Source organism: Bemisia tabaci, chromosome 2, assembly GCF_918797505.1.
Source record: "Bemisia tabaci chromosome 2, PGI_BMITA_v3".
In the NCBI taxonomy this organism is placed as follows: domain Eukaryota; kingdom Metazoa; phylum Arthropoda; class Insecta; order Hemiptera; family Aleyrodidae; genus Bemisia; species Bemisia tabaci.
This window is the reverse complement of record NC_092794.1, coordinates 54,906,070-54,917,135: the sequence shown is the minus strand read 5'-3', so window position 1 is coordinate 54,917,135 and position 11,066 is coordinate 54,906,070. Positions and strand designations below refer to the sequence as shown.

The window sequence follows — 11,066 nt, the reverse complement described above, 5'->3', positions numbered from 1 at the left end:
TTCCAGAAAATCGTTACAGCAATGCAGTAATTCCTGCCAATTTTGAACTCAACTAGTTTAAACTGAAGTGTTGCCTCAGTATCTTTAATCTTTTCTTATGAGAAATCCATTTTTTACAATTAAATGGGAGGATGCAACTGCTAATTTCTTTCTGGTAGCCATCTGAAATTAAATCAGTTCCTCTCACTTCGATCTTCGGTTTCCACAAAGGATAAATCGTAATTAATGTTAAGATCAGATCAAGTACACTTGTGTGAGATTCCTCTTCAGTCGAGAGGGTTCATCCGAAATTCCTCACTTGTTTTCTTTTCATCATTTCTTTTATTTTATTTTATTTCATTTTATCTTTTGTTCATTTTATTTGTTTGCCCTGTTTTGTAATTGATGTTCATTGATCTTAAAGAATTTTCCACCATGCCAGATGTTTGGCAGTTCTGATCCACAGACTGAAAAGCCATGCAGAGCTGAAAAGCAAATATCTACGCATACTCGTAGCTATGTTCTTGGTATAGTTATGATATCAATTCATATTTTATCAATTTCTTCAAATGGGTTTAGATTGGCGGAAAGAAATAACCAAGCACGAAAAAGAGGTAGCAGTCTGACAATTTATTTAGATGCATTGTTTATTGAAAAGAAAAGTTCGTTCCTATGGTTGTTGTATGGCCGCATCAGACTATCAAAAGTTTATTTGATTTGTTTTTTTGTACTTTCTTACCAAAAATTAAGGATCTCTTCCTGAAGGAGTGTTTGGCTAGTTTAATTTAATTATTTTTTTATGAAGCTCAGGTGGCTTTTTAGGTGGGTCAACTTATGAATAGAACTCTCGGGCTAAATCAAGTAATAACTTACCCAAAGATGCTTCAGGAACTCAACGAGTATTAAAAGTTTTGATCAAATTTTTGATCAGTTTTGTATGTATGGGTGTGTGTGTTGGGGTGTGTATGTACAAGGGTCATCCCAAAAGTCTTGCTTGTTTTGCTCTCATTTCAAAAGTATTCAAGGTAGGGAAAATCCGATTAAATGTGCATATGAGGCATACTCTCTGAATTAATTCAAGGACAAGTTTTTTTAAAATCGGATGGAGGGGATGCTCAGAAGGTCATTTCTTCCGCGCCGTTTGACGCGTTTCCTGCCACCCTCAGGCGCACGGTTGCCTTGATAAGTAAGATGTGCGGACGATTTTGGTCCATCTGATCCAATAGCATTGAAATCCTTATCAATATTTTTTTACCAGGTTGTTAACTGTTCAGCATGCTGATTTTTAGGCGTTCGATGATGAGTGCAGTCAGTGTTCTTTCGACATTTGTGTAAGCTAATTGTGTAAAGTTGATGGCACTTTCAAAGCCAGAGAACTTTGAAGTTCGGTCAGTGATTCGAGTTTTGACTTTGGAAGGTGTTAAGCCATGTGACAATTTTCCCAGACTTCAAGCAGTCTAAGGGAACAATGCGATGAGCGATGGAAGTGTCCGAAGGTTGATCCAATTGTTTTGAGGAGGAAGAACAGCAAGTATGATCGATAGTGACTTAGTGCAATGAGTCGACGTTTTTATCCACAAAGACCGCCGAATGAATAACACTTAAAGGAATGCTCGAATATTATTCTGTAATTTCTCGATCTGTCTTGCATTGGATCGTTCATAAATGGTTGGTTAAAAATAAAATTCGAGCCTGGTGGGTTCCGAAAATGCTAGCTTACCGCCTGGAGGTGGCGGGAAACGCATTGAAGGCGGTGCGGGAGAAATGACCTCCTGAGTGTCCTGTTCATCCGAATTTTAAAAACTTGAGCTTAAATTAAAGCTGAAAGTATGCCTCATGTGTACATCTAATCGGATTTTCTCTAAGTTTAATAATTTTGAAGTGAGAGCAAAATGCGCAAGACTTTTGGAATTTGGGCGGAGGTGTTTAGCACCTTGGCCCAGAGGATAAGGCAAATCTGCTGAGGAAGGCCTGCAGGTGAATTTGCTCGTCCGCTTCCATTTCTCATTATAATAATTTGACATCATCAAGCAGTTTGAAACTGTATTATACATTGGATATTCTAGAAAAAGACACAAAGGACTGGAAACATACATGTTACTCAGGGTCGCAGACTATTTTTCGAAGAATTAGTGATTCAACTGATCTCAGTCAGAATCGAGCCCAGAAACTTAGAACTCAATAAAAATCCGAAGTTTTATAGGTTTTGCCAACCTTCCTTGCTTCAGTTGCCTTGTTCGGTTTTTTAAATTCAAGCCCCTTGTATGCACCGTTTAGAAATAGAATATTTCAATTAATCAAGGCCTAGTTGACGTATATACCGTCATCAAGTATGCCCAAGTTTACTTTTTAATTTGTGGCAGCGCTTGTCACATGTTGTCACCCCAAACCGAGCTTCTTCATGACTGAATTTAAATCAAATCCCAAATAGAAAAGTCTTTTTTTTTTTTTTTTTTTTTTTTTACAAATAACTGGATGTTGATGGTTCCGTTTTGCTGAATGATGTCTACTTACTACCTGAAACAAAATGAGAGTCATTCTGAGAGCAAGTTGATAATTTTGATTTTTTTAACACTATCCCATTTCAATTTTTATGATGGTTTACCCACTCTATTACGCTCTAAAGCTGCAACAGACCGAAAGGTAATGGACGAAACATAAAGGATTGAGCTTGAAGAGGTGAGGAGCCTGTATGCACAGGAAATCCACAACTTCGCCTCAAACTGTTTTGTTCTAATTCTATGACTAACCAATCTCGTTAACGGAAGTAAACTTATTTCTTATTGTTGTGGTCTTTGATTTATTTCTGCATCATGTAGATTCGATAATGCCACGCTTTCTTTGTCTAAAAATAATTTGATGAATGGTGTTGACTGTTCATCATTTTTCTCGTGTCTTGGTTAATTTCTTTCCATGAACATCTAGTGACTATATCTTTAACCTTAGCCTACTAGTGTGCCAGGGTTTTAATGACTTAATTTTATAATTGGTTCGGAGTCAGAGCTTTAGTGGGAGGAAGAAACAAAGAAATTCATACTAAGTCACCTTTTTGCTGTTGTTCCATAACTCATTTAACCCTCATGATATTCCTGCATGATCTTTTAAAGCCTGATTATGATATGACAAAAACTAGCTCAGAAATAAGTTTCACCGTCAGTCAGAATAATTTTTACCAGCAAGCATTGTGAAAGACTCTGAAACTCAACTTAAGTCTGAAAGTTAAGATCACAAAGCATTTTATTGTTGGATGAAAAAAATACGAGTCGAGTTTTTGTCCAGATCTTAGGCTGGGTTTAGTGTGTACTTCCCAGAAGTGGCCTTAAATTAGTCACAAATCACAGATAACTATAGAGATAAAAATTTTAATCAGTGAAGCTTAACATCAGGCAATCTTTATAGAGTTTGGGCATTGATAGTGGGAAATTTTACTTTGGTGATCTTTGAGTCTCGTGAGAGTGTTAGAAGGTTTTGCATTCAAGTCCTATCCTATTTTGACTAATTTTTATAACTAGTCATTATTGAAATTGTTTTTTGTATTGCACATGATGCTTTACTTCAAAGCAACGCAACTCAGAAACTTCCCCTTCTAAGAAAAAGTGAGCTCATCAGAATTTCTGGTTTTTCCCCCTGCTATATTAATCCTCTTGAAACCACAGAAACATCTAAAATTGCTGATTTGTGATGGCTTTAGAGGCAGACCTGTGGGGCTTTTGAGGTCTTTACGGGATCTGGTGAGGCTAATTGAAAGGTAAGTTAGATTCAACCACCTTTTCCAAAATGTTAAAAACTGTTTTGACAGCCGTGTTGCGCTTATTTTCAGTGAATCATCTCATGCTAATCTTGAGTACAATTAGAAAGCACCCATCTTCTTTCTCACGTCTTAATCAGAGATGCAAAATTTCATGAAACTTTATCAAATAAAATGTTTTAAAACTTCTGCCACAGCAGAGCATGCCATGATTTTTGCCATGGCTATGACTTGGTATGCCTTGAAGTGCCTAGAAACGGTAAAATCTTAATTTCGAACTTGTTTTAAAAAAAAATAGTATCAAGAGTCAAATTTCGAAGTTTCTCATCAAATTTTTCAATAGTTGTTGCGGGTTGCCCATGAAACTCCGAAAATATCGTTGAAACACAGAAAATGAAATTTCATCATGTGTTTTTAGCAATAGCTCAGTTTAAATTATTTGAGTTTATAAGTCACATGCTTCATGCATGAAGCCATCTTCACGGCAGTGAGTATGGCAATGCCGTTGGCTCCACGCCAGAATTTTAGAGGAACTCTAAGGGAGGGGGCACAGATTTTTTAATTTCAAATAGGTATATCGTAACTTCTATCTTGGGTTACATTGTTGGGAGGAGATAAGTTTTTCGTGCCAAGTTGAGGTCACTATTTCAAAACCGTTACACAATGGTGACTTGTTGAATTGGAGAATAGTGGGGAAAAGGCTTTTGGCAATGTATCTACAGATTTTTACTTTATTTTTTCACTCGATAGCCAAGGTTTGTAGGAGGACTGAACCCTAATTTGATACTAGGCTTTCATAACACTCAATCCTTTTCAAAATGATGAGCTGAAATGATGGTGAAGAAGTAGCATTTTGCCCATGGGTAAGCTCAGCATTAGGCCAGGGTGTGCCATGCAACACTGACAAATTTTGAACAAAACTCTTAACTACCTTATTATAGGTGCTAATTCACTCCGAAAGATATAACATACTATGCATTCTTTTAATAATTTCCAACATGTTAGAATTTCTTATTTAAAAGAAATGTGAAATGGTATTTAACGAGTGAATGTGAAGGGACAGAATGGAGTGATTCCTTTGCACATTGGTAGGCTGTACCACGGATTTGTTACAAGCTTTCAGTTTTTTAAAATGCTCCTTTCCTCCTAAAATGACAGCCTCAGAATTATGGGAAATGCATATTTTCCGAGACAAGCCGCTATCTTGGAAAAGATTGAGTATTTTGTAAGACCAACTTTAAATTTGTGTTCAGCGTCCTAAAAACCCTCTGAATATATTGCTTGAATAAAGTCCGAAAATCGGAATATTACGGTTTTCGTCAATTTTAATGATGCAATCTTGCAAAGGACTGGATACATTGAAAGTTGACCATCGAATTCTTGTCCAGCGTTCCCTATAAATTCCAGGGAAATTATGTTAGAAGCAAATCCGTCCTTCACATCAAGACACTCATTTGGCCATTTCTAACATTAAATGACTGCCATTTTGTAACGGTTGGAGTCATTGATGATTTCAGTTTCCTTCCATTTTTAATTACAATACCATCTACGGGAGGCTTTAAAGAGGGGAGGGGTCAGTTATTCATCCTGACTGTAAGAGTGTAAATTTTCCCAAGACAAGTAATCACAGGAAAACTGCGTTGACCTCTCTTACTTTGTGAGCTGACGAGCCTTCTCTCTTTACCTAGCTGGGAGAAAAAAACAAAAGAGAAAGAAGTAAAGATGATGTAATGGGTACTGGTAAGCTACAAATCAAATTGACGTATTCACTTTTAATGTCCAAAAGTATTAAATGATGCTGATGTTACGAACATTGAAAAGTTCTGTTTCATCAACTTCAGTATTATAAATTATGCACTTGAAGAAGAAAAAGAAAAAACTCATTTTCCGTGTTCCTTAGAGAATTATCAGCTCTTATCCCTTGTAGAAAATCCTCGGGAACACCATTAGGCTCAATAATGTCAGAAACCGTCACTTCAGCTGGATTCAATCAAGACGCAAAAGGGATTTTCTCCCCTATAATATGTCACATTCACCTATCATTTACCTTTTCCGAGGGTAAATGTATCAAAAGATTGCAACATGTTACACCTTTTGTTAGCAATTCAAAGTACAATCTGATGGTATTGTCAAAATATACGACCAACAAAATGTTCCACTTGGCCAAAGGACTGGTATCATGAGCATTTTATCTGCACCTCCGAAGACAACTATTTTGGTATTGAAGGTGCAACACTTAGTTTTTAAGAATATTCAACGGCTGTAGTTAGCTTCCATTAGATTCTGAATTTGACCAGGTTTACGGAAGATTTGAGATGCCCACCATCAATTTCCTTTTTCTCAACATCAAAACGCAGAGATTGTCACATTTCTCCTACTGCCCTCTCGAATTTACACTCGGAACACAGGCTTTGACGCAAGTTTGCAGACTGACAATAAGTTGTATACATGAACTCTCGAAAAATACGTTTGCACCTTCAAAAAGATTTGCGCAGTCTGTTAGTATTTTGGATCATGATTGGGGGGGGGGGGGGGGGCGGCAGCATATCGATTCTGGTAAGGTATTTTGCTGAATGCTTACCTATGCTCAGCAATAAGTACTCTAAAGTGGCAAACATTTTCACTCACAACACATACGTGTTTAATTCTTGATCAGAGACAAGCGAGTCCCTTCTCTTGCATGAAGTGCCAATTAAGTACGTGGATTGGTTTGGAAATTTGGTTGTCGCTTGAAACAGTCTGTGTATAGACTGTCTAGTTGTGGACCCAGTTTAGTCCTTGAAAACTTCGAAATCCTCTGATAATTGAAGTCAGGTAAAACCCGTAAGTAAGAAAGTCCGTATTATGGTGTAAATTTCAGCACACCTATTCTTACTCTCTTAAGGAGAGGAATCATTCCTAGCAGATCATGCTTTCTTGGTTTATTTGTATTTATAATACACAAGATTAAAGAATTAACTTGACACATGCGTTTACAAATTAAATTTATACTTTGCAGGCTACTGAGCTTAACCACCAACCCGCGTAAGTAAGAACACCGCCATCTACCAATCATCAACTCCTATGCCTAACTGTAACTATCAACAAAACCATAATCACTCTTTAGTTTAAACCTCCATAGCTCATAGAATATCTTTAAGTCCTCTTGTTCTAATGTTCAAAGTACCTGATTTGGTTGTAAGTGTTTCGGACAGTTAAATTAGTATTATCAGTATACATAGACTCTGATTTTAAGTGTAGAACTTAAGCCTCAATAGTTCTGTTAAAAAACTGAAGACCAAAAATTAGTCGTAATTAGTTTTACGATGTTGAAGTATCAGTTAGCTTTTTAGATGTTCATGATGTGGATTTTGGCCCCAATAACAGGGAACTATTTCGAGAATTTTCTAGTTCCGAGAGATTCCCTACGTTTCTGCGTGTTCAAAATTAGATGATTTGTTTTTACTTTTCCACAAATTTTTCAAGTATTTTGTTTGTATCACACTTGTAGAATAATAACTATGAACTGATAAATAGTCTAGTAAAAATGTACTTTTTAGAAGGAATTAATTTCACTTTCATGTTCTCCTTGACACTCTATAAAGTTAGTGTCGGGGAAGTTAAGAAGCAGAGGGAATCCCTGAAGTAGAATGGTTCAGTTCACCATCTTGTTTTTGAGATTACTGAATCATTTTCATTTAAAGACTAAAGGAAATTTTTTTAAAACATCCAAAATTATGGTAACTCCCAATGAGCTCAAGTAACAACTTGATATGGTTTATTTTATTTTATGAAGTGCTTGAAAGTGAAATTTATTCCAACTCTTGAAAATGTTTTACCCATGTTAGAACTGCCGTTGCATCTTACTTCATTAACGTTTTTAAAGAACTAGTATTATAACTGCATATTTAAATTTAAATAGGTAGTTTTTAGCCTAAAATTCCGTTTTTGAGTTCTGTCGCTAATGAATAACTGTAGAGGGGAACCGCAGAGGTGCCTGCCTGCGGTTTTGGTAAGTTTGCTGCAACTTATCGTTCCTATAGAGCTAATCGAGATGCTTTTCAATTTTTACCAATGGACCCCATATCTCCGGAATTTTTTTTTTGTTTTTTTATTAAAACGCCTCTTTGACTATCAGCTGAACTTAGTGTGAGAAGTGTTTTTTTCCCTGGCAATCCCATCCATCAGCAATGAATGTGGCACATATTTTAAGGTCGAATTGTCACAATTCAAAGCGTAAGCTGCCATTTTCTCAAGACAATTTTAACTTTTCTTATTTTCATAAAAGTACAATTTCAAAAATTTCTCATACAGTTTCCTCTCACACGCATGAAATTCTGTGAAGTTATTACTTTAAAGGAATCGTCATGAATTGAAAAAATGTTGATAAAAAGAAGTCATTGAACTCGCCAGGTTTTTTATTTCCCAAAAAAGGTGGAGTACGAATTCTTAGCTGAAAATCTTTTAAAATCCTATTAAGTTGCAGGGGTGAACTAATGATGGCTTTCTTTTGAAAAATCGCACTCCACCTTCTTGGACGTAATTACACTTATCTACACAAAAAAATCAAACAGTAAAGCAAGTGCAAAAACGTTGTGGGGTTGTTGTTGATTGGTTTTGCGTATGAAAGTCATACATACCTCATCTTCACATGTGATAAGAAGTGATAAAAGTTTGGGGGGTTGAGGGGCCTACCAGTAAAAACTGAAGAGCACTTGTCAATCTGCCGCATTTGAACTTTTCATTGCTGCGAACTACAAAATGGCAGATGGCCTCTTCTGAGCTTCCTCTTGTTAGACATTTTGTTAGAATCTATTCCTACCATAACAACCTCTCTCTGAGATTACAAGATTCTCAGAAAATTTGTCTCTCAGATTAATATCTCACATTTGGGTGCAAATGACTCCGTAGCCCTAAAACAAATCAATCAATTTTGAACTTCAAATTTTTTTCATCATTGACAATTGGCCTGTCGAAAAAAGCGTACCAGTTGCAAGTGTAATATATGAATGATAACATTTAAGACAGAAGAAAAAAATTCTTATGAAGACAAAAGTTCATAGAAATCATCATTTTTAGCATAGGTACCCAAGTAAAATTAAGAAAATTATATCTCTTAGAAAATTCTCTGAAAATTTTCCTGATTCTTTCTTCTTGTGTATTATTACCTGGTGAACGTATTGATTGATTGGTCATTGATTCAAAATACTTGTATTTTTCACTTATTTGTTTATTTTTTAACTGAAAGTAGCACATTACAAAAGAACGAGGAGCCTTATTAGTTTTCTTATTCATACAACTGTTTGTGATGAATCTTACTTATTTACATTTTAATTATCTTTGAAGGTCGAGTTTAATGTGTGGACACAGTAGCTTGCTTGATCATTGACAAGGAGCGTCTCTTCATGTTTTTAACATTTTTTATAGAAGGAAATTGAGAAATGTTTCGTTATATCCTGAAAATGTTGTAAATCTTTCAGTTCAACTGCATTAGGTATACTAGCATTTTTCAAGACTGAAGCTTGAATTAGCAAAAAAATGTCTTTGATATTGTACCTAGTTATCTTCAAATTATGTGTTGATTTTTTTCCCCCTTTTTTTTCTTGGGTATCAAATCAAGGAAGCCTCATTGTTTTGAATTTCAAGAGTAGCTCTTCAAGAAATGTTCGAATACTATGCAAGAAAAATTATCCTCTGAATATTGACAGAAGCCCCAGATAGTGCAGAATTTCATTGAATACTTCATAATTCTCAAGAAAAATATTAGGCACCTATTTTGTGTCCAGATGTTCATTAAACCAAATTTTTAGATTTTCGGGTACTCCTTGTTAGAGCTAAATGCTGATTTCAAATATTGGAATTTAAATTGTCAAGGTTCACAAGAGAAACTCTCAGTGAATTGCATCATTGAATCATCATGTAGATTATTTCGATAACAAGTCCAGTTCTAGATGACTGAGAGTTGGAAATTTTCAATAAAAGCAACTCCATCCTGGCATTTCCCTGAGTAAGTTTGGGAGTTGATCCTCTCAGATTTTACTTTCTCCTGAGCGCATGAATGATATTACAGCAATAGTGTTCTAAGCTAAGACCCCTTGACCTGCTATTAAAAAGTCAACAGCTAATGAACTAATACCAAAAGAACAGAAAATATGCGTCACTTGTGCTACTCCATTACACGTCCAACCTTACAATCAGTCTGATGACAAAATTTCCCAAGTGTCGCAAAACAGCTAAATATATGCACATATACTTTACTCTTTTTCTTCCAAACCCTCAGTGGCACGGAAATAAAAATGATTTTGTCTTCTTCCTTGAAAATTTCTAAACTCCACTCAATCGGACTCCCAAGTATATTCCTGTATCTTTTAAGGTTTTTAAAATGATTTAAATTCAAAGTTTACTGACGAAATTTTTAATACAGCTATTCTCAGGCAACTGTTTGACAATTTAAAATCCTTATTGAGTCATGTCAGAAAATTTTACAGAACTTATGGATATCCCAAATCTGAACTTCTCAATGTTTTTTTTAAATAATTATTTGATTGAAGAAATTCAATGCACTATGCTAAGGTAGCTTTTTATGCTGGGAATTTGCTCAACCGATTTGGCACTTGATTCTAAGAATTAAGTAGGTTCACTTTTTTGGAAGGTACAACACTTTGAGGCTCAAATCTGGAGCAAACTTCTCTCTAAATTTTTCAAGTAATCAAGCTTCATTTGTTGTAAATGTAACGATTTTGCCTCTCTCATTAAATCCGATTTCTTTCCTGCTCATTTTGTGCACAGCATAAACCTGAACCATTTCTGACACCTTTCACTTTCCTTTCCCGTTTCACAGATGCCTCCTCTTCCCCAAATCCCAATCCTTCCTCCTCCGTCATCAAACGTTTGTTGAACTCACCCGTCGGATCATCTTCTTCAGGTGGTGGTTACTCCAACGCTCCGGGACCCCAGCGCGGTAACAACTACTCCCAAACATCTGCCTCCAGTGGCTATCACCCATACCGCCGCTCATGAATCATCAAACTGCACTGCCCTTGTTTGTGTCAACACCTCCATTCCATTCTAACGCAAAGAACCCCTTTCTTCTGCGATTTGCAAGTTCAGTGACTGTACATTTGTTTTTTTACTCCTCGCATTGGTGATGATTACATTTAGATTATTGAGTGTTATAATGCATGTTCGTCAATGTTAAGCTAACTGCGGACAGATAAGATTAGGAGTAAGAATATTTTTCTAATTTTTTCTTACAATTATTGAGTTTTGTCCATCTCTGTTTATTTGCATCTTTCCTGTCACTTTGTTATTATTTTCATTCAAATTTGATTTCTAAATAAAAGCATGGAAATTCACGGTT

The 11,066-nt window shown here is 35.8% G+C and overlaps 1 protein-coding gene across 12 annotated transcripts in view; it reads left to right on the top strand.

Annotated features, from left to right (window-relative positions):
• The window catches only part of Hrb27C (Heterogeneous nuclear ribonucleoprotein at 27C), a 46,334-nt gene extending 35,268 nt beyond the window's left edge, over positions 1 to 11,066 (top strand). For 4 of the 12 annotated variants that reach the window (XM_072295847.1, XM_072295849.1, XM_072295848.1 and 1 more), the window contains one exon: positions 10,548 to 11,066. In XM_072295847.1, the coding sequence (XP_072151948.1) occupies positions 10,548 to 10,726 (179 nt within the window). In that variant the 3' untranslated portion in view covers positions 10,727 to 11,066. Of the gene's footprint in view, positions 1 to 3,635; positions 3,728 to 6,725 lie in introns of those variants that run through there. The other 8 variants (XM_072295852.1, XM_019049722.2, XM_019049719.2 and 5 more) reach the window with 5 other exon arrangements.